The 23648-nt window shown below is 31.1% G+C and overlaps 3 protein-coding genes across 9 annotated transcripts in view; 2 read left to right on the top strand and 1 right to left on the bottom strand.

The window, feature by feature from the left end:
- Positions 1-3667: 3667 nt before the first annotated feature.
- On the bottom strand, positions 3668-5752 carry LOC106664464. 3 transcript variants are annotated; one of them, XM_024230558.1, is made up of 5 exons: positions 5575-5752; positions 4303-5048; positions 4170-4247; positions 4023-4112; positions 3668-3968 (listed from the first exon to the last, which is right to left on the bottom strand). In XM_024230558.1, the coding sequence occupies exons 1-5, from the start codon at positions 5687-5689 to the stop codon at positions 3891-3893; spliced, it is 1107 nt and encodes a 368-aa protein (XP_024086326.1). In that variant the 5' UTR covers positions 5690-5752; the 3' UTR covers positions 3668-3890. The 3 variants fall into 3 exon arrangements, with proteins under 3 accessions (XP_024086326.1, XP_014245649.1, XP_024086327.1); XM_014390163.2 differs by lacking the exon at positions 5575-5752 and adding an exon at positions 5122-5225; XM_024230559.1 differs by lacking the exon at positions 4170-4247.
- A 484-nt stretch (positions 5753-6236) lies between these two features.
- Positions 6237-19249, top strand: LOC106664590 (fatty acid synthase-like). Its single transcript, XM_014390461.2, has 36 exons — positions 6237-6326; positions 7439-7583; positions 7645-7797; positions 7855-8025; positions 8079-8279; positions 8716-8954; positions 9018-9248; positions 9303-9512; positions 9570-9701; positions 9755-9988; positions 10050-10239; positions 10605-10834; positions 10890-11191; positions 11258-11408; positions 11477-11593; positions 13430-13532; positions 13605-13859; positions 13919-14086; positions 14159-14316; positions 14372-14533; positions 14606-14857; positions 14930-15135; positions 15196-15393; positions 15458-15530; positions 15632-15799; positions 15861-16040; positions 16098-16299; positions 16357-16549; positions 16948-17054; positions 17118-17229; positions 17285-17429; positions 17488-17743; positions 17806-18089; positions 18149-18367; positions 18707-18943; positions 18997-19249. Exons 2-36 carry the CDS (start codon positions 7445-7447, stop codon positions 19198-19200), a joined length of 6582 nt encoding a protein of 2193 aa, XP_014245947.1. The 5' UTR covers positions 6237-6326; positions 7439-7444; the 3' UTR covers positions 19201-19249.
- A 2854-nt stretch (positions 19250-22103) lies between these two features.
- LOC106664598 (protein draper) overlaps positions 22104-23648 on the top strand; it is a 47648-nt gene continuing 46103 nt past the window's right edge. For all 5 annotated transcript variants that reach the window (XM_014390474.2, XM_014390478.2, XM_014390476.2 and 2 more), the window contains exon 1: positions 22104-22305. The gene's annotated coding sequence lies outside the window, so the exon portion shown is untranslated. The remainder of the gene's footprint in view (positions 22306-23648) is intronic.

The following is a 23648-nucleotide window of genomic DNA, read 5'->3' as shown; positions in this document are numbered from 1 at the left end:
AATTCGTGTTTTAAAATCAGTACACTTGACAGCCTTTAGCTTTTGACCATTAACAGCACTATTCCTTATACATATGTAAAGAAAAATGAAGAACAACTCCATTACATGAACATGCATTTTTTAATTGCAGTATTTTTCAGTTTATACATGTTATCTGCCTCCAAATTTGTGATTCATTTGGATACTGAATATGTTTTTACAGAATAAAGGGCATAAACATGCAAGATCTATTCTTAAATTAAGTTCTAAGATGTACAGTCGATCGGGATGATCCCACTGGAGTCAGCTAACAAAAATACTTTTGTTTTATTTATTGTGTCAATCACTAAGGCAATATTGGTCTGAGATTATCTAATCTAGCCAAATGGGTGAAAATAAAACTACCTAATTTTTGACAGTTTGACTAACTTTTACATAAAGTTCTAAAGCTAATCACATCCCCATAAATAAGCATTAAATTAATCAAAAATATAGAGCCGTCATGGTAATTGACTTTTTCATCTGCAGTTTGCATTTTAACACAATTTTTATATTATTAGTATTACATCACAGTATTAATAAATGAATATTTTTTTAACCATGTGAAAAATTCTTAATTTAAAAACAATATGTCTAAAATCTTTATGTTTTAGTCGTTATGAAAAAATAGTTTATAGTTATTTAAATCTGTAGTGTTGTGGTTTTGTTGATATTTGGTTGAGATGGCTGGAAACTATAACTCTAGAGTGATAAGCAAAGGCAAGATGTTGATGATGATAGAAGAAGGTTTAATAGCTTTGTCGAACAGTAAAAATGAGGGTATAAGTATGGTAGAACTTCTCAAATATATTAAAGATCAATACAACATAATGCCAAGCCGAGCACTTCCGAGGTTTTTGGAAACAGTGCAATATGCAGAGGCTTCGGGCATATTGCAAAGAATGTCAAATAAGACTTACCGGTTAACAGGAAAAACGACAAGCCTGTGCGGCATCTGCGGTGGAAAGAAAAGTCATCAGCAACCAGACCAAACCAAGGATTCAAAGAAGCGTACATCTTCAGCTAAGAGGAGAAAACAGAGAAAGCAAGACCCTTGTGGACCGAGAAGGAAAAATAGATCAAAGCACAGTAGAAGACATAAGTCAACGGGGGATCGGGCAAAATCAAGGAAAGGAAAGCACAGCTCAAAATCTCAACGACAACGCCATTCTAGGCAATCAAATGATGCCTGTACACCAAAAAGAAAAACGTACAAAAAAAGGCAATGTACAGATGAATCTGAATATGTCTGAGTCAGCACATAGTATCCATAAATATCCTTTTTTAAGTGTATAACTATAAATAAAACTTTTTTTGTTGTTAACTATGAAACAATATATTTCAATAAATTATACAATATGACAACATAATTTAACTTACATGTAAGCAAAAAGAGAATTTAAGTTATTTATAGTTGGGAGGTCACCAGGGTTTTTGATATTACGCCAGTGACTACCCTTGTATCATACTGCAAATGTATATAAAATTAAATAACTTAGATTACTTTGGTGTGTTTGTCGGTACTCAATATTCCATCTATGTCCATTTATATCCTATCAGTCATCTAAAAGAAGTGCTGATTGAAAACAAAAAATAAATATGTGACTAAAGCCCATATCAGGTAAACACACCAAAGTATAAAGACGCTGCATGTGTTGATTTTTTTTAGTATATGACAATATTCCTGATAGGTGAAATAGTAATGATGTCAAAACCATATTTAGCAACAAATAAATTGTATATAATAAAAAAATCGTCCTATAATATGAGGTTCAATTTATAAAGTGCCAGCGCCATTAATTGCAATAGTTTGTTATCAATTATATTACAATTTAACTAACATTTATTTTCACGTCCTCTTTCTTTATTACTATTTGGTACACTAATGAGAGTTGGGATAACTCCAGTTGTAAATGATACAAGTCCAGATGAGAAACCGTTAATTAAGTGCTATTGTGTTGAATGTTTTAATTAGTTTTAAAGATTAAGCATGTTTAACAAAAATTTTAAAAACAGTACAGTCCAAATGCTTAAAAACAAGTGTTTAGTAAAGTTGGTTGTCAATTTTTGAATTTTTCTTTTACACATGGATGTACAAGTGCAATAATTTGACATCTATTATAAACTTTTGGATATATAGTACTATTAAGTCATAAAAATCCACTTGTAACTTATCAAAACAGAAGCTAAAGGGTGTGATACTGTTGAAATAAATGGGTACATTATAATAAAACAAAAAAACTAAATTGACAAAGCTTATGACAATATTTCATAAACTATTCGATTATAAATTATACTCGATGATTATATTAATCAAGAATGAAAACTTTATCGAAAATCAAATATTAAAGTTTGGTCATTATATCCCATTTATAAAATGTAAAGAGTGTGGAAACACTTTTAAATTTAAAAGCATGTATTTAAATTTAAAAAATTGAGGAGAGATAATCTTATGGGCTGAACTGCTAGAAACCCATGAGATGAACAAAAAACATCTCAAGCGTGCAACAATAATTGTTCTTTCAGACAGTCAGGCAGTTTTAAAGGGTCTCCAAGCCTATGAGATTAGTTCAAAACTTGTCTGGAACTGCCTTAACACCCTAAAAAACTAGGATCTTCAAATAGCCTAATGCTAAACTGGTTCCCAGGCCTTAAGGGAATTACAGAGGCAGCAGATGAGAGATGCTAAAAAAATGAGAGAACTATACTCTTGGGTAACTAAAGAAAACAACAAATACTGAGAGCAAAGAGCAGGCATAAGGTAAGCAAAAATAATAGTAGCAAAACAAACTCAATGAGAGAAAGAAAAATCCTACTCAACAGAAAGGAATTAAAAACTCTAATTAGCATAAGTACAAGATATGCTACAGTTAAAGATTACCTTAAAAAATGGGACCATTGTTGGGTTATGGAAATGACCAAACATATCCAGGATCCAGGAGCCTACAATACGTGGGAAAAGGCTATGGTATCTGGGAAAACTGCTCTTGAACCATGCATGTCTTGATACTTCACTTCATAAAAGAAACATATATCTTCAAGCAAATCCATTAGTATTGGCTCTAAAAGAGATGTAGATATAATATTTCAGGGTATGGTATACAGTGCCCTTTAAGAGCTATTGTATCCCCTGTGCTCTGCCTAAAGCAATTGGTGAGTCCTATTTCATCAAGCAACTTGATTAATAGGCCCGGTTTCAGTGGTTGTAGTTCTTCTATGGTCACATTGTAGATCCCAAAACACTTCTTCCTGCGGGCTAATGTAGCTCCGCAGTTTGTTAGTAAGTGTGTTGGTGTCTCTTCTGCTTCTTTGCAGAATCTACATGTGCCAACTTGGATTATTCCAATTTTCTTTAGATGTCCATTTAATCTACAGTGTCCTGTCAGGAATCCTGTTAGGATTTGCAGTCTATTCCTGCTTCCTTTGACACATTCTGTGATTTCTTTCTTGCCAAAATTGGTTAGAAGAATCTTGGATTGTCTATGTCCAATAAGTGAATTCCAAAGTTCGCTCATTTTCTTTTTGTCCTTCTGTCTGAGATATTCGTTAATAGTGTGGATTCCTATGCCACAGAAGGGTTCAGGTCCTATCAGCGATGAGCAAATCCTTACAACTATATGGAAGGAAAAAAAAGACATTTAAATTTGTTTATTCCATCTTCATAGTGTGTAAACTACACAGTTCATGCTGTTTTACTTTAAGGAAAATATTAGTACTAATATATTAATTTGTTATGTGCTGTGATTATTCAATGTTAACAATCAACAACACGTATTATAAAGGGGATAAAGGTCCTCATGTTATTAGCAATTATTTACATACGTGCACAGGATATAATTTTACATTTTGTTTAATGAATTCTTAGTATTTAATCAGCGTGTATTTTTAGTTCCATTTGTCTCTGAGAATTGTAGAGCAACAATGATGTACGTAATAGCATTTTCCACAAACTACAAATAATACAATTATTATTTGATTAATTTTTTCTATTATGTAATACTTACCGTACAAAACATTCTTAAGTTGAATTTAAATATGTTCAAGGATGACATACTAATTTCTTTATTGTAAAGTTGTTTTATAAAAGCATTTATCTGAAAGAGTGAATAAAAAACAATTAAATAAATAAATAGGTATATTAAAAAACATACTACTAATTTTGTCTCATCATCCATATATTTGTAGAGGCTGACTTTTATTCTGAGCGCATTCTCTAGAGCTTTTTTGCTCTAAAAAAAAAAAAAAGCTAATAAAAGTAATATAAAATAAATAATTATTATTTACCTTCTCTGTGAGTAATGAGGAGCACCAGCATGAGTAATAAAATGTCCCAAGAAATGATATTCCAATTATTATAGTTGCAAGTAATATAAACTCCTTATTTAAATTAAGAGTATTACTGGAAGAGTTGAGTGCAAAAGTCGTTACTGATCTGTGCATAACAACAACTGTACGTAACATGCTCAAAAGTGTAATATTGAGATAATCGTACTCATGGCAATAATTCATTTCATCAGTCATTTCTACCAGCTGTGCGTATCTTTTGCTAAATAGTCTTAACATGTTTTTGAGGTGGGCTTTGCGGTTGAGTAGTTTCAACATTCCCTTGTTCAAAATGTGCAGTTGTTTCTCAATAGTTAAACACTCGAGAATGATTATAAAATTGTTAAAATATACCGGTAAATGCGCAATAATGTTAAAATTGTCCGCCAAACCGTCGACACTTAGGTACAATCTTGTGATAATGGTCAATAGAAAAATTGGGAAAATGAAAAACGAACAATGGAGATTCAACTTGTCCTTGTTCTTTTTCTGGATCTTTTCTAGTTTGAGATGAAGCTGCTTGCTGGCTTTTCTCCGGATTAAATAATTCAGCAAAACTCCAAGAGAACTTATTGAAAATGCAAACGTCAATATTTTTGGCAAAAACCTGTTTCGATTTATTCTCATAGCTTTTGCACAATTAAATATATTTACAATTATGTATGCCAGTCCTACCAGAATGTCAAGATGGTTTAAAATCAAATTTCCTGCAATCAAACAGAAATATTTATTATTATTATATTGAAATAAAAATATCCTAGCTTATTATTAAAGAATTACATTTTACTTTCGTTAGACTCCTTATAGTGAACATGTTAGTTCAATTCTTTTTAATATTTTAAAATTTATATTATTTTAGATATGGTGTTTTAGTGAATAAATTGTTAAACGTATATCACAGCATAAACGTAAAATGTGGTCAGGTCGGCAAGCGAACCTGTAGCTTGACCTTTCCTAAACATCTGGTTCTACCTATGCTTGCTAATTTTGACACGTTTTGGCATTTTTCCATCTTTAGTGGTTGGTCTGTGACATATTGAAATGTGTCTGATATACATAAAAAAAGACACAAAAAAACTTGCGCAACGAGTTTATCAGGGAAGATCTAACTAGACATTCATAGAATATGAAAGATGTGAATGAATCAATGTTAAAATTGATAATGTTCAATGTATAAATATAATATAACATTAGTAATAAATAAATAAAAAATGTGGCATTAAAAATAGAAACCTGGAGTTTTCTTAGACCAGTTCAAAGCGTAAACTCCACTAAGAACAGCAAGTAATTTGGTCAATTTAATTAAAATTGATTCACTTGTTTTTACGATAGTGCGACTTCCTTCCATGTTTTGAACATTACTCAATAAAAAATTATGCAAATAAAAAAAGTACAGAATAATGTGCAAAACATCAAAAAGTCATTTTTATTGATGCATACAAGTAGGGTTTATATAGGTCACACCCATAAAATATTCATAGTACCATCAGAAGCTTGATTACTATGACATTAAAGCAGGCACAAGGTCAGTTTTTAATATTAAAAAATATATAAATTTGATTTGTAATATTATACACCTAGTAATCACATATATATTTATTAATATAATATATTTAAAATCTACAGACTTAGCAAGTTTTAAATATTTCAAAAAAGATAAACTTCAATTTAATGTGGTGTTATTGTTAATTGAATGACGGATTTTCATGAGCGTTGGTATTAAATGCAAATTTGCTCATCTGCTTAACTAATTATAAATCAAATCTATTATGTCTTATTATGTTCTTTTTAAACTAACAATGCCCATTTATGTCATTTCCATAATGTTTTATTAATCAGTGAAAAACTGAGACAGGTTCAAATGTCATGTATTAAATTCTTTAAATGATATTAAGAACCACCCTTGAACTTCGTTTCATTCCTGGTTGGACTCTTACAGGTACAAGAAGTGTAAGCACTACTCCTTAGTCTGTACGTGTAAGAAAGTAAGTACAATATTAAGCATAGGAGTAATACTTTTATTTGCATCCATTTTCTATGAAAAAACAAAACAAAAAAACAACAAACTACAATTTCCAAATAATGAAAAGAATTGAGAATCCAGTTTTTCAAATGCTTAGCTGATAATTCAGTTTGTCTTTTAAAAATGTTTACTTCTAACTATTATACAATTGTCACTCATTTGTTCATTTAATTTTTGACTCAACTTATTTTTTATTAATACATTATTTATCAGTGTGTAATGATAACATTGATCATTATATTTTCAATAATACTCTCATCTGACCTCATAGCTTAAAACATTTAGCCTAAAATATTATAATTGTACTAAAATGATTAATAATTGATGTTCAGCACATTATATAATTTAGTGGTTTCATATGGTACTAAGGTCTCTTTAATAAGACTTTCAGGAATTAAGGTTTCTATTAAATTGAAATTCACAACCTGAACCTTGACATTCCTGATCATTCTGATTTGTCTATTCTCAATGTGTTCTGTACTTTTTCTTTTTTTAAATAATTAAAAAATAACACACAAAAGATGAATAACATACATAAGTACTTGAAGATCAGAATGATAGGGGAAGATTATTAAGCAAAAATCAATGAGAGCAGATACATAAATAGATAGATAGATAGATGGAAAGAAAGAGAGAGAGGAAGGAGAGAGAGAGAGAGAGAGAAAAAAAAAGTTTTATATTTCTGCCCCCCCCCAAAAGTAATGAAAATAACATAATTAATTGACTAGAAAATTGAAAGTAACCAATCATACAATTTTCTGCAAGAATATGTTCATTATTTTATTATTTATTAATTATTTTTGTAAAACGTTGTTTTACGACCTATAAAAAATAGCTTCTGATGAATATTCATTGCTATATTAGTATAATGTTTATGACAGTGAGAATGAACAAATGAAAAAGCAACAATTCAATTTTCTTAGTGAAACAAATTTAAAAACGAACCCTATAAATTTTGGCTAGTCCTTTCAGTATGTTAAATCCAAAACAGCTAAAATAAAACAGTATTCTATTAAACAAATTAAACATTTTTAAAAATTCCTGATTTTAGTAGTAAATATTATTTTATTGTAGAACAAAATGGCTGACAAAGAATATGAAGTCGTTATATCTGGAGTTTCTGGGTTTTTTCCGGAAAGTGATGGCTTGGAAGAACTTGAAAGAAATCTGCTCAATAAAGTCAATATGGTCACTGTAGATGGTCGACGTTGGACCCCTGGTATGGTGCTCAGCTTGTATCATCTATGTTTTTCTTTTCTAAAAAAAGTTAATCTGCCCAGGTGAACTTGGCGTGCCAGCGGGTACGGGAAAAGTGAAAGAAATGAATTACTTTGACATGACCTTTTTTGGAATACATAGAAAATTGTGTGAAATTATGGATCCAACTACAAGACTATGCTTGGAGCATGCTTATGCTGCAGTCTGTGATGCTGGTTTGTTCAATCAAATATTTTCATAAGAACATTCTTTAAATAAACAAATTTTTAAAGGAATAAATCCAACTTTGCTTTCTGGGACAAAGACGGCAGTTGCGATGGCTTCTATGATAAGTGAGACAGAGTATGAATGTGTCATGGGAGCAAAAAATGTTGGGCATGCTATGTTGGGCCACAGCCGTACGATGCAAGCCAATCGTCTCTCTTACTTCATGAACCTAAAAGGTATAAGTTAAAGTATCAATTTCTATGACAGTTTTACATTCTCATTATTTCAGGACCAAGCCTTGCATTAGATAATACATGGAATGGTGGAATGCAAGCTTTAGAAATTGGATACAACATGATCAAAAGAGGACAAACCACAACTGCAATTGTTGGAGTGTGCAGTCTCATCTCAAAAGCAGAATCTTCAACTCATTGGCATGCAAAGGGAGAACTGAATAAAGATGGTCTCACAAAATGCTTCAGTGCAGATGGTATATCACACCAGAGTTATCCTAACTAACAGTACTCAAATAAACATAATTACTTTTATTTATTCAGAAATTGTGAGATGCGGTCTGGTGTGATGTAGGTTTCAGAAAAACATTTTCTTTATCGTGCCCCGTTTCAATCTTTATTGAGATCATCTTCAGGGCCTGGGATTTACAAACATTGTTTACATATAACAATTACATTTTGGATGTTGAAAAGTGAATTTATACAATCCAAAATATATTTTTTATTATTTTTATTATTGTTATTATTTTTTATTATGATTTTTTCTGAAACCTACATCACACCAGACCGCATCTCACAATTTCTAAATAAATATCAATTAACGGTCACTAATCACCACACATAACATAATTACTTTTACTTAAATTTTTAACATTGTTTTGCTTAAATAATCAAGGATGTGTTCATTTTTAGCTGATGGCTACAGCCGTGCAGAAGCTTGTGTTGTATTCTTTTTACAACGGAAAGAACATGCAAAGCGTGTATATGCTTCTCTGCTTGGAATAAAGTCATTCAATTTTGGATCTCGTGAGGTTGGGTTTGGTGAATTTGATGAGGAAAAGTACAAAGTTTTGGTTGAAGATGTATATAAATCATCTAATGTCGATCCTAATGATGTGGCATATGTTGAAGCTCATGGATGCGCTTCAAAAGTAAGTAATTTATCAATTATAATCTGCCATCGTTTATAATGATATACATCTTTTTTTTTAAAGATCATTGATGCAAAAGAATTAAACTCATTGGGTGAAGCCTTGTGCACAAAAAGAGATAAGCCGCTTCTAATTGGATCTGTTAAAAGCAATTTGGGACATACTGAAGCTTCGAGCACTTTTGTCAGTATATGCAAGGCCCTGTTAGCACTTAGAAGTGGAGTCATTGCGCCAAATATTAACTACAATTCTCCCAATCCTGATGTACCATGGTTGGCATCTGGCAAGCTGAAAGTTAGTAAATTTAACATCAAATTTTGTTCAGGTTTAATAGGTGTGTTTTTTAAGGTCATCACCGAACCGACTAAATTAGAAGGTGACATAATAGGAATCAGTTCAAATGGTATTGCTGGTTCATACGGTCATGTGTTGTTGAAAGGCAATCCAAAGGTGAAGTCAAGGCCTTTAAAACTTGGAGAACTGCCACCTGATGGACTTCCGAGGTTGATTATCTTATCTGGAAGAGATGAAGCTGCATTAAATGGAGTTTTAACTAAGGTAAAAAGCATTAGAAAAGAATATTTTTGATTGTTTTTTAATTTATTAAAATTATAGCTTGAATCTTCACCCATTGATGAGGAGTTTGTTGCCCTGACACATCATTTGTTCTCAACTGAAATAAAACGTCATTTATTCCGTGCTTATACATTGCTTGGGGACGGATCTAAAACCTGTCATCAATTAAAGGTAGTGTCAACAGATTGTATTCAACAAATGAAGTTAATAAACATTTACCACAGGCCTTAGACTCAGGCGTCAAAAGGCCAATTTGGTTTGTTTTCTCCGGTATGGGATCACAATGGTGTGGCATGGGCACAGAACTGCTGAAACTGCCCTGCTTCGCACGGGCCATACACAAATGCCAAGAAGTGCTGAAGCCCGAAGGGATCGATGTGATCAAAATCATTACAAGCCAGGACCAAAAAATGTTCGATAATATTCTCCACTCATTCGTAGGAATCGCAGCTGTTCAGGTTAGTAAAATTAGTAAAATAAAATAAAAATAAAATAACATAAAAATGTAATTTTAAATAGATTGGTCTGGTGGACACATTAAAAGAACTAGGAATCGAGCCAGATGGAATCATCGGTCATTCAGTAGGTGAACTTGGTTGTGCGTATGCTGATGGCTGTTTTACTCTGGAGCAGATGATCCTTTCAGCGTATGCCAGAGGAAGAGCTTCTATTGAAACAGAACTAATTAAAGGAAAAATGGCCGCTGTGGGTAAGTAATAAAATCAAATTTTAATATCTTTTGTGAATGACATTAATACAGATTATACATTTCATTTTAACATAGCAAAAATATATCAATAAGTATGAATAAAATTTGAATTATTCTGAAAATAAAGTCTAATAATATATATTTTAGAAATATTTCCTTAAATAACTAAGTTAAGATTACACTTTTTTTTTGTTTAGATTGAATTCTTCTTACACATATATGTTGTTGATGTATGATAATTGATAAGCATATTTCATTTTTAAAAATTGCCATCGTCAATTTATTGTTTTAGTTTAATTCATATAAATTTTGCATTGCAAATTTACTGTTTTTCACTTTACACAATTGCAAACATTTTTTCCTAGGTATGGGGTATAATCAGATAAAAAATAATCTTCCACCAGCAATTGAAGTTGCGTGTCACAACGCAGCAGAAAGCTGTACCTTATCAGGACCTTCAGAAGACATGGAGGTTTATATAAATGAACTGAAAAGCCAAGGAGTGTTTGCAAAATTGGTCAACGTTTCAAACATTGCTTATCACAGCAAGCATATTAAACCTGCTGCTCCAGCGCTGTTGAAATATTTGAAGAAGGTAACGCTTATGACAAAATATCACTTCTCAGCTAAATAAAAGCGGTCGAATTTAGGTTATTCCAAATCCTCAATGCCGATCAAAAAGATGGATCAGCAGCTCCATCCCTGAAGCAGACTGGGATTCCGATCTGGCTAAGTATAGCTCTGCAGAGTATCACACTAACAACCTTCTGAGCTCAGTACTGTTTGAAGAAGCTTCTGCGCATATTCCAAATAATGCAATTGTGATTGAAATTGCCCCACATGGATTACTTCAAGCAATCCTTAAACGTTCATTGCCTACATGTACAAATATCCCATTAACAAGCAGATTTGAATCTGATGGAATAAGTTTTCTACTACAAGCCATTGGGAGGTATGAAGTCTTAAATTCTTTTTAAAATTTACTAAAACATAATAAAAAATTTAATTTTGTTTAAAGAATGTATCTTGAAGGAATTGATGTCCATCTTGCTAATTTATATCCGACTGTGGAGTTTCCTGTATCAAGAGACACCAAGTACACGAGCAGTGTCATCACCTGGGATCATTCTGAGCTCTGGATAATCTGGAGTTTCATCAACAGGAATGATGTAGGATATATTCACTTGAGTGGCATTACAATATGTATCAGATGACTAACTTTTTTTTAAAATTCTAGTTGCAATCTGTTCCATGCTGGAAATTTGTTAATGTTTCCCTTTCTGAGGAGAAATTTGAAACTTTGTCATATAACAAGGTCAACAATAGAATAATAATGCCTTCCTCCTCACTTGTCGTAAGTGAATACTAATGGTATCATTTTCAACTTTGCTTTGTACAAACCACAAAATTTTTTTTTTATGAAGCACTAAAGATCAATAACAATAAGTAACATTTTTGATTAATTATTATTTAAAAATAGAATAGCACTAACTACACAAAATGATCAATGATCATAATGATATACTAACTTAAATAAAATTTACATAAGCTCAGCACAAGCATGTTCTCCCTTGTGTGTATTTTGAGAATGAAAGTACTTATTAGCATGAATATGTAGCATGGAGGCCAATGGCGAAATATTGAGTACCAATCAACCTCAATTATATTAGTTGAATTAATAAGCTGTTAACAAAGACATAAATAGTATATGAAAATATATACGAAGAATTGATTTTATATAAATCAGTAGAAATGTGTGGTGATTAGTGACCGTTAATCGATAATTATTCAGAAATTGTGAGATGCCGTCTGGTGTGATGTAGGTTTCAGAAAAACATTTTCTTTATCGTGCCAACGTTTCAATCTTTATTGAGATCATCTTCAGGGCTCAAAGTGTTTGTCTTATGTGTAATTGTGCCATTCTTGCGTGTCGTGTTGAGAGTGCCCGAAACGGGGGAACAGAAAACAGACACTTTGAGCCCTGAAGATGATCTCAATAAAGATCAAAACATTGGCACGATAAAGAAAATATTTTTCTAAAACCTACGTCACACCAGACCGCATCTCACGATCTCCGAGTGGTCGATAATAAAATTTTTTTTTAACCTTCAAATTAATTAAAATCAATGCCTAGCTTTAAGAATTTGATAAAATATCTATTCTTAGCATTTTTGTGGTCCTCCGATCTCTGAGTGGTCATTGACTGAACACCATACATTTTTATTATCTTAAAACAACTGAAGAGAGTAAATCTCTACATTTTTTATTGTTAAAACGGTATTTTGTGTGAAAAAAAGTCTATAATATGGACATTTTATTAGAAAAGTAGGACGTCTGGTCGTTAAAAAAAATATTTACCTTCTTGCTTATTTCAATTCAATTTAGTGATCTGTTATAGCATAAGGGCATGTAGTGTATCCTAATTAGCATATGAAAGTTGTATGGGCCATATTTACCAACTAAAAAACCTTAATTACTTGTAATATATTAATTGGTCAAGCGGACCACGAAATTAGTGAATTTTCCTTATCATGCCAACTTTTCGATCTTTATTGAGATCATCTTCAGGGCCTGGGATTTATAAACATTGTTTCACTTTTACAAATATATGTAGGATGTGAAAAATGAATTTATACAACGCTAGAAATTTTAGATTAAAAAAAAAAATAAATAAATAAAATGAATTTATAACATGCTAGAAAACTTTAGATATGTAAAAACAATGAATTTATACAATGCTAAAAATTTTTAGATTAAAAAATAAATATATACAATGCCAGGAAATTTTATATTTAAAAAAATGAATTTTGAGTGAGTACAAATATTTTGATCTTCATGGCTCAAAAGTGTTTGTTTTCTATGTAATTGTGTCATTCTTGTGTTTCCTGTTGAGAGTGTCCGAAACTGAAGATGATCTCAATAAAGATCGAAACGTTGGCACGATAAAGAAAATATTTTTCTGAAACCTACATCACACCAGACCGCAACTCACGATTTCTGAATAATTATAAATCAGTAGGTTAATATGAAAAATAAAAAGTAATTTTTAGCAAAAGGTATAACTTTGTATTAGAAAAGGGTTTATAATTTATTTATAACTAAATCATATATTAAAATTATTAATTATAAATTTAATAAATATTATTAATTATATAACAGCACTAATTGATATAATGATTATATTTTTCAGGAATTAATCATTGAAAGATTTAATGATCTTAAGAAAAACTCCACCTCCCCTATTAAAATAGAAAAACTGAAATTTTGTAAATATGTAGAAGTTCCAGCTAAATGTAAGATATTGTCGTTGAAATAAGTTGTACTTTTCGTGTAGTGTATTTGTTTATATTCTTATTACGTTTCAGCTCATAAAGAATTGTACGTACTCGTTCAAATAGGCAGTGGCGATTTCCAAATCTGTGAAAGCAATGACGAAGTAGTCGTTGGAAATATTAGCATAATAGACAATGTTTCAAATTTGAAAGACAACGTTCACTTTGAAATGGACGACACCTATGTTACAATGGGCCAGAATGAGTTTTACAACTATTTGTACCATATGGGTATCAATCAAACGGAATTGTTTAGAAGTGTACAAAGAGTTGATTTCAATGAAAGTGGTAAAAATTTAATCATTTTGACAATCTTATTAACATTTAAATTAACCGTAATGTTGTAGGTCTACACGCTAAAATCCAATGGAGAGGTCAATGGGTACCATTTTTAGATGGCATTTTCAAAGTAGTTGCATTTTTTGACATGAACAACTCTAATTGCTTGAAATTAATAACAGATATTGAGCACATATGTATTAACTTTGAAGCATTTCCAGTTGATCAGAAAAAAGGTATTTTTTTTAAATAAAAAAAAGATAAACTGTTTGAAATAATATTATAAATGTATATATTATGTTTTAAAGAAATAACTGTGGTTTACAACCATGTGACAAAATTAGTCAAATGCCAAGGCTTAGAGATTCTTGTTCCCGAAGTGAACCAACCTTCGATCGAACCTTGTGAAATGGTTCTTTCTTTTGATCAGTACAAATTCATTCCGTACACCAACTCTTCTGTGAAGGTTTGCAGAATAACGTAAAACGGTGAAACTCAATGCATTAACTGTCTGATTTTAGAGTGTTCAAGATATTGTCAGCATTTGTGCTACCACGGTTTACGAGAACATCAATAGATTTAGAGATGGTGGCATTTCTCAACTCAACATCATTGACATCCAAGGGGATGGCTTCTTTACAGAAAGCATTCAGTATGCTAAATATCAACAAAATCAATTGGAAGTTAGTGCATTATTAACAATTTTTAAAGATCCAAAATATTATTTAGTTCATTTACTATTATTATTATTTTAGGTTTCAATAAAACAGTGCGACAGTGATGGTATGATATCTAGCTTCGACTGGAATGATCTTAACAAAGAAGCCATTTGGGTTATCTCTGGTTGTCAAAATTTTAAAAAGTCCATAAAAGTACTTAAGAGTGCCAAACAAAGTTTCTTTCTTACACGATTGACTCAGGAACTTGGATTAATCTCTCAAGAAAAAAACCTCCGATCTATTTTCAATTTCAATTTTGGAAATGACAAAGTTGTGCTTTACAAACTGGTAAAACTGACTTTAGTAACAAGCTTTGGGCTTTTTTCTTCGGCAAAATTAAATTGCTTGCACCTTTTATAGGAAAACCCTTGTGATGGTGAAAAACACGTTGTTTCTGCCTTATGTGACAACTGGGCAGAAGAGTTACAAATTAAACTGAACACAGAGGCAAATAAAGAACAGCCAGGGACAATATACATAGTTGGTAAAACAGTATGCAACTTCTTGTCAGAAATACAAGAAGTTATTAAAAAATGTGACTCGTTAGACCAATCTGATCTTCTAAGGTGATTTTTTAAAAGTGTTAACAATTGTAAACAAATAACACTTAAATGTTTGCACTTCAGGATATACTTCACTGATGAAAATTGTCCTTCTTTTGACCTGGAAAGTCCATTCTACAAAGAGCAAATAAAAAAAGACTTAAGAATCAATATTTGTATTAACAATGAGTGGGGAAATTTGTCTCTGCTGCCAATTGAAGACAAACCTAAGAAAAACTTAGAGGTTTTTGGAAAGAATCTATTTCAACTCTCTTCCCTCAAGTATAATTTATTATATTGAAATAGTTAAGAGTTTTGAATGTGTTTTACAATATTTTAATTTTAGGGCAAAAGATTTCCAGTTATCAGCAGTAGGATTGAACTTACAAGATATCACTGCGCACAGCCAATGTTCCAAGGTGCAGTAATGCCACATTCAATAATCTAAATTCGATAGTTAATAGGTTTTAACGAAAAAATGAAAAGTATTAATCATATTTATGATTCTTGGGTTTTGTAGTTTGGTGTTTTTGACTACGCTGGCTATAATAAGCTTGGGAAAAAAGTTATGGGTGTTGCAACACTTGAGGATGGCAATGTTTTAATTCCTGATGAAAAATTGGTTTGGAATAAACCTGATTCTTGGTCAGATGAAGAAGCTGCAGCTGTACCTGTATTTTATACAATGGTAAAATCATTTTAATTATTCCAAATCCTTAAAATATATGGTTCTTCTAAACATTATTCAGGCATACCACATTATTCTGATATTCAATGAAATGCTCTCCTATTCGTCCATATTAGTCCACAGAGGAGGCCTTCCAATATCACAATCAATTATAACCATCGCACTAGTTAAAGGCTTTGAAGTTTTCACTACATATGAGACAGAAGAAGAGAAATGTTTGATTAAAAAACAATTTCCACAGGTATAATTTGGATACAATACTTTAACGGTTTCGATATGCAATTGATTGCGATTTTAGATTCCAGCAGATCACATACTTTCATGTGAAAGTTGGAAGTTTCATATTGAACTTTTGGAAAAGACTGAAGGGAAAGGTGTTCATATAGTTGTAAATACACTGCAAAATGACGATATGGTCGAAGCATCCCAAAGGTGCATAAAAAATCAGGGGTCTTTCTTCCAGCTGAGTCTTTCGCCTATGGAAAATAAAGCTCCAATGGGTAAAACATTTAAAACTCTTATGGAAAATTAGTTCTGATTTACCTTTATCTTTACAGGTATGAGGATATTTCTTAAAGAATCAGTCGTTTTTGGCCTCTTGCCAGAGAATATTTTACAAATGGCAGATTACATAAAAGAAAAAATTCAAAAAGCCATGGCAGAAGGGCTGGTGAAAGGTGAAGTTAAACCTTTGAAAGTGAAGCGTCTATCTAGTGATTTACTGAATGCAACTGCAATTTCACTGATGAAGTAAGTGAATAGGAAAACAACATAGTGTAGATTTAAATTAAAACTAATTCTCATATACATAGCAACTACAAACACAAATGCAATAAAACTATTATTTTATTATATACTGTGTCAGGTTACAGCTCATCAAAGCTAGACTATATATGGCTTATTCAGAGTTGAGTGAGAAGAATTTTCCTTTTTAAATATTTTTTATTGCCTGAAAATCAAAAGATTTTTACTGTATAACTTAGATTTTTTAAACTAATTATTACTATTAATAATTATTGCAACTTTAGTTAGTTTAAAAATTTCAAACATATTATGTAGTATGACAGTATTGTATTACATGACATACTACATAATATGTTTGGAATTTATATAATACAATAGATGTATCATCCATTAATCAATTTTAGGTCACATGGAAAAGTTAACAATAAAATGGTTGTGGTTTTGGACAATAACCCTGGCAATAAGAAAGATGTATTTTTGTGCGATCCTGAAAAGACTTATCTAATCCTAGGTAGTTATTGAAAGAAAATAATTTTGCAAACACGTTCTATTTGTTTTGTTTTATTCTTTAAAGGAGGTCATAAAGCAGTTTGGCTGGAACTGGTTGAATGGCTGATAGTAAGAGGTGCCAAAAATATTGAAGTTGTATTGAAGAAGCACATACTTAACAGTTACTCTGCACAAAGGTAATTTTAAATTAATTGATATTTGATAGGTTGACTTGAAATTTTATTGTTTTAGACTGAACTCAATGTTGAACAACTACCCGGATGTCAAAGTCGGCATGATGTCAAATAAGCGAATTAGTTCAACTGCCAATATTGAAAATTTGTACAATGAACTGAACAACATCAAAGAACTTGCTGCTGTTTTTATAATTGGAAATGTATGTTTTAAAGATAAAAGTAACAAATGCGGTGTTTAATTCAGTATTTTGACTTTAGGGAATGAAAGACAAAATAGTTATGATTGATCAAGTATTGAGGGAGAAGAAGAGCAAAAGTCAGATTGTGTGTATAGGGGAAGGCGGGGAGACTGTTTGTGAAAGACGAAGACATAATCAACTTCCAGCACTGTCTGTAAACTGCAGTTCCAACCTTAATCCACATTGCATAGTGGCCAGCTTGGACTGGTTAACATCACAATCTAACAACGCTCCAGTAGTTTTCATCAGAGAGTCTAAAAACTTGAGCAGTTTTGGTATTGCTTCTACCTTTTTTATTATTATTGTCCAAATCCTAAAATTATTTACTGTTTTGTAGATGTCATTTCAAAGAATCTATCTTACAAGGACCACATGCCAGAAAATTTGCAGGAGCTTTTAGATTTGCAAAAGATGAAATCCGACCGAGGATGTTTTGTAGAAATGAAAGCTGCTTGTCCACGCTACAAGTTTGCCAAAGAGGTCCCTCCACTTTTCCTATTTAATGGTCTCAAGCCGAACCAGCTTACGGAATTGGCATCTAAGTTTTTTTATCCTACTTTCCAAGCTGTTTTGCCAGTTGAGTTTTCCAGCATTGAATCTGTAGCTTCTATGCTATACGAGGTATTTCCATTAATGGTATTTATTAATATGTATATATCATTAATATTGCTTTGTTTTAGGAATTATTAAAATTTCCGTATAATGTTTTCACCCTTGTGGCCGATGATTGGGGTGGTGCTCTTGCTTTAAGTGTGGCTAAGTTGCTCGAAGCCGATGGCAAATTTGTATCGGTCATTATGCTTGATGCTGCACCACAGACAGTTCAGGAATGGGTTAAAACAATATATGATTCTAACGGACTCAAGATGATAAGCAAATATATAAAAGTCCATCCAAAGGTATAATATACTATAAATAATATTAATATCAATAAATACAACTGTAAATGTAAAAAGTTTGAAATTGAATGTCAATATTGGCAATTTGATTTATTCAAATTTTGCCTGTCGATAAATAATGACTAGTAAGGAAAAAATTTTGACAAAACAGTGAAATATTATGAACATTATTATTGTTAAATGGTTGAAGTAGTGAAGTGCAATCAGGTATTATTATGTTCCCTTGTTTTATAATAATTTAGTGAACATTTTGATTATTACAAATTCTAACAATTAATTATGTTTAGTTTTAAGAACATACTAGACATAGCATCCACTATTAAAGTATTATTGTTTTAGGTTAAAAAAACATTAAGCTCAATAACAAATTTTGATGAAGTATTAGACACAGCATTAAACAATTCGTTAGTGGTTTTGGATGAAAAAGAAAAAATAAAGGAAGCAATACGGATGCTTAAATGTCAACTAAATGCCATTGCCAAATTTGAAGGCTCTGAAACAAAAGTGAACGGAAAGTGTCATCTTCTGAGACCAAATATTCCTGAGAATGAATCTGAACACTGCCAACTCCAACAGGTTCGCACCAATATAATTTAATGAAAACCATTTGTAACTGTACTTTTTTTCAGCATTGCAAGCGGACGGTGAAGATCCACCTGATGGATGACACCATCCACCGAAACATGCTCAAAAATGACCAGACAGCAAGGATAATAAATGAACTCGTCTTCTTTGAATATAGAGATGCTGCCAACAAGCCTGCCGAGGAGCACCTCGGTGTCAACATAACACATGATATAGTGTACAAATCTGATGGATTGGTCAGAACATAAAATGTTTTCACATAACTGTATGTAGCAAATATATTAACTTCAATGCAAATTGTGTGGTTTAATTTTTAATCATCCTATAAATACTGAAAAACAACAAGTGTTTTGTAAATTCTTCCTTTACAGAACTAAATTTTTATTCAACAAAAATTCTTTTATCATTTGCTATATCTGTAATTTGACTTATCAACGTTTTATTCCCTTCATGAATGATGCAATGAAATTTTTATTGAACCATTTATTGGTAGACAATCTTCAATTCTCTGCACAACCATATTATCATTGTCAAGGTTAGATTATCTTTAAGGTTAAAGTAAAAGTGGAAGGAGTCAGCCTACAGCACGACCAATATTGGTCTATTGTACAATCTCCATTATTATTTAGGTCTATTTTTATCAAATTCCAAAGTTTGGTGACTCATGTGTGTATCTTTTAGGTCTTAGCTTTTCTCCCAGGAGTAAGAAACCTCTGTCTTCCCACCAAAAGAGGGAATATTCAACTGTTTCTTTTTCATCCTTGCAATACCTGCACAGGCTCATTCCTGCTGTACTGAGTATATGAATCTGGGGCCTGCTATCAGGAGTCCTATTATAATTTTAGTCCTAACACTAGGTTTAGTCATTCTGCCATCAACACGATGGTCCTTTGATGAACTTTTTCACATTTTTTCATATTTTTAACCCATATCCTGGATTTATGTTTTTGGAAATTAATATTGGTATCAAAGGATCAGTTTATAATTTCATTAAATCATTTGTTACATAGGACTCAAAGAATGAACGTAAACCAAACTTTCAGCTTTCCTTCAGCTTCAAACTTTCCCATGTATATGAATTGTGGTGTTCCACAGAGAAGTGTTTTAGGGCCTGTACTATTTTTAATTTACATAAACTAAAACTTTCTGGTTTTAGAGTAAACGAGTTTTAGAGTGGTTTGAGATTCGCTGATGATACAGCTGTAGAATTATTATTATATATTAAAAAATATTAATGATAAAATAATAGTAGTTAAAGAATGGTTAGAGAGTAATTTCTTACTTTTAAAACACTTAAAACTAAAATGATCATATTTAGGCTCTCAAATCGAAACAAATTAAGTGAAAATATAATATTTACATTCTTGTGTAAATACAATTAACTGTAATTGCCCGATTATACCCTTTTCTAAAAGTTAAATATTTTGGAATACTTTTTGGTAATAAATTTAAATTTGAGTATCTTGTTGATGCTTTGATAAAAAGTTTATAAAATTATTTCATAAATTTAAAATAATAATAATAATAAAATCTTTAGCCAGATTTAATGTGGTCTCTTTATTTTGCATTAGCACATTCCTTCATAACACATGAGATCCTAGTTTGGAGCAATATCACAGAATCTACAATTTCTCCAATAATCATTGCTCAAAATTCTATAATAAAAATATTACTACATAAACATAACATAAAACCTAAAAGGTGCAAAAAAAATTCTAAACTGTTTTTAAAGCATTAAAAGTCAAACCATTCTTTTTAATGTATTCATGTCTTCGTATTTATAAGCATAAAGTTTACCTATGGTCTTCAATTGCAATACAAGAACGAATGTGCTAATAAAATTTATTACTACTAAAGTAAACACTTCCAAGCATTATAACAATGCATGTAATGCAGCATTAAGATTTATACATCAAAACAAAATTGATATAATCAATTAATATATAATTTTTTCAAAATGAAAAATTTGTGCCACAGGTAGGATTTGAACCCACGACCTCCCAAGGTATACCGATAGCAACAGGTTATGGGTTGGAATCCCATTTGTGATACAAATTTTTCATTTAGAAAAATTGTGTATACTTAATGTAATCAATAATTAATAATATATTAACTACACATTACTTTTTTTTATCAGTTTTAAATTAATTTTATTATTAATAATTTATTAATTGTAAGAAATAATATATTCATATCATGTATAATTAATTCCATTATATTTAGTGATCTATGGACCAAATTACTTCTTTCAATTAATTAAACCTTACATAAAAATTTAATTAACTGTATAATTATCATTTAATGTATTAATTAACTGTATAATTAACATATAATGTATTAATTAATGTATAATTAACATTTAATGTATAATTAATATTTAATGTATTAATTAATGTTTAATTAAGTAATTTGTATAATTAAGAATAACTTGATAAGAATAATAGAAAGTGATATAAATTCCTTTTATTCTTATGATAAATTTCAATTTTTTTTAAAACGTATAATTAAAGATTTTTATAAGTAACATTAATAAATTTTTTTTTTTAAATTACATAAAATGACAATAGTCAAATAAATTGAATATATGCTGCTACCATTAATTTATATTACTATGTTTTTGTTTATTTTTGTAATGCTTAAAACTGTTTGTGAGCTCACAACTCCTGCTCTCAAGCACAAGTTAAATTTACTTAGGGGCTGTTCATTTTACATTATTCTGTTCTACATTATATGCTAATTTTTTTTTCTTTCAGAATAAATGTACAGCAAACAAATTCATTTTTGTTTTGTTTTGAGAAACGCATTTTTGCTTATGGATCTGTATGATATTTTTTTTAAACTAGATGCAACATAAGTTTAATTTAACTGCAATTATACAGTTCTTGATGGAATACGTTTTGTTTTTTAGCTTGGTACAACAAAGCCCATGTGAGTCAGCTATTTCGGGAATGATTCAGCGTAGAAAAGTGGAAAAGTTGTTAAAAAGGCAGAAAGAAGAGTACGACCGCAGGACTCGCTTATAACGCACGATCCTTTCCTTCCTGAACAATTTAACAACGTTAGCAAAGGACTAATACCGGTTTCTCCCTCTTCGTTCGCCCTTCCACCAAAGAATTGGGTGGGAGTGAATAAGTGGTACCGAATTGTCATATTTTGTCAGTCGTTGCTTTGCTTGTCGTGGGTGTCTATCTTCGACTTTTTTCACGATTTGGACTGTTTAAAAATAAAATTGTAACAAAAGGTTTAGTGCAGTGAAAATAAACATTTTTAAAAGTGTACAGTTCAAAACTAACTTTTGGCCTACGGGTTCCAAAAACAAAGCCAGATCTACATGTACATCTACTTCCTACATGGTAAGCGCATTACAGTAGAATTTAATTGTACGGTTGATTAATCTATTCTTTTAATTATTCAAGGTTGACTTTTGTAAAAAAAAATAACTTAAAAAAATAAGTTTTGATAGACGGCAAATACGGGAATCGGCAGCAAGAAAAATCCTTGTATACGACCAAGCAAAGTTTATCTTAAAAGCAAACAGTTGTTAAAGTTTCTTTGATTGGAAAAAAAAGCCCAGCGTTTGACAAATATTCTGGAAAACTGGAAAACAACTTTATAAAATTTTCGAGTTATATAAATAGAAAATGAATTCTTTAAGAAAATAATCAAAAATTTATTTTCCCTCCTAGTATTTTTCTTGAATTTTTGTTAAATGCATTTTTTAAATTGTTCTTAATAAAGCTTAAAACATACTTTGGTGTAGTCTGTAGTTTGAATAATTCGAAATGGATGGGAGAAAACAAATTCTCGTTGGAATTCGACTCCCCCTCTTTATTCCTGAAATGTGCAGGCAATTAAAATCAAACGATTAATTGATGATTGCGATAACTGTTAAAAAAACAATATTTTTATAATATATATTTATATAATATAACACTGATGAAGACTTTGACTTTTGTCAATAATTGAACTACAATATTTACTTTTCTTGCACACCTCAGAGAAAATTAAATTTAAAAAATTTCACAAATAAGAATTTTATTTTTTTTTAAATTTAATATGATCTTGGTTTTTGAATCAACATTGCAACAAGTTAAAAAAAATCAATGTATAATAATAAAACCTATAAGTAGGGAATAGTGGTATGCCAAATCACCCGATCGAAAGGATGTATATTTCTCGTACACAATACATATTTGAAATGCAAATTATCAAAAAATAAACACCTCTCTTTGCCAAAGGAATTTTGTGTTTTGATAATTTTCTAAAATTCACACACAACTGGGCAGGAGAGGGTGTTGTGGAAGGTGGCCTTATAATACAACCTGCTCCTCGTCGGGGGGAAAAAAGGGTCTTCCTGCTGCCAGTGCCCGTTTGAAAGCCCGACGGACTTGATCTAAGCAGGTAATAAAATCGTTCGGAATTAGAAACAAGTCTGTCTGGATTTGATTGTACATTTGTTGGACGCGAACTGTGCAACCCACGTGAAACGCCTCTGCGTCCTGTGATATTTTTCTTCGCTCACGTCGTCTGGGAAGATTGTGCAAACGTGTCTGATTTTTACGCAACCAAACCAATTTTTCCTAAAGGAAATCTGAAAGAATATGGCTTATTTTATATCAAATAATTTTATAGCAAACCAAATGGGTTTAGCAACCTTCACTAGTATTTTCTTTGGTGATTGATCAGCCTTCTCAGT

Source organism: Cimex lectularius, unplaced genomic scaffold (assembly GCF_000648675.2).
Source record: "Cimex lectularius strain Harlan isolate CLEC.00 unplaced genomic scaffold, Clec_2.1 scaffold13, whole genome shotgun sequence".
Classification (NCBI taxonomy): Eukaryota; Metazoa; Arthropoda; class Insecta; order Hemiptera; family Cimicidae; genus Cimex; species Cimex lectularius.
Note: the sequence above shows the minus strand (reverse complement) of the source record. Positions and strands in the feature narration are given on the sequence as shown.

Bases quoted from the DNA above. Each gene is read 5' to 3' on its own strand.
- LOC106664464 (XM_024230558.1), bottom strand. From the start codon at position 5,689: ATGGAAGGAAGTCGCACTATCGTAAAAACAAGTGAATCAATTTTAATT. The intron at 5,049-5,574 runs GTTTCTATTTTT...GTTTGATTGCAG, and splicing joins CTGGTCTAAGAAAACTCCAG to GAAATTTGATTTTAAACCAT. The intron at 4,113-4,169 runs GTATGTTTTTTA...TCACTCTTTCAG, and splicing joins ATGATGAGACAAAATTAGTA to ATAAATGCTTTTATAAAACA.
- LOC106664590 (XM_014390461.2), top strand. From the start codon at position 7,445: ATGGCTGACAAAGAATATGAAGTCGTTATATCTGGAGTTTCTGGGTTT. The intron at 13,533-13,604 runs GTAAGATATTGT...ATTACGTTTCAG, and splicing joins TGTAGAAGTTCCAGCTAAAT to CTCATAAAGAATTGTACGTA. The intron at 17,744-17,805 runs GTATTGCTTCTA...ACTGTTTTGTAG, and splicing joins TAAAAACTTGAGCAGTTTTG to ATGTCATTTCAAAGAATCTA.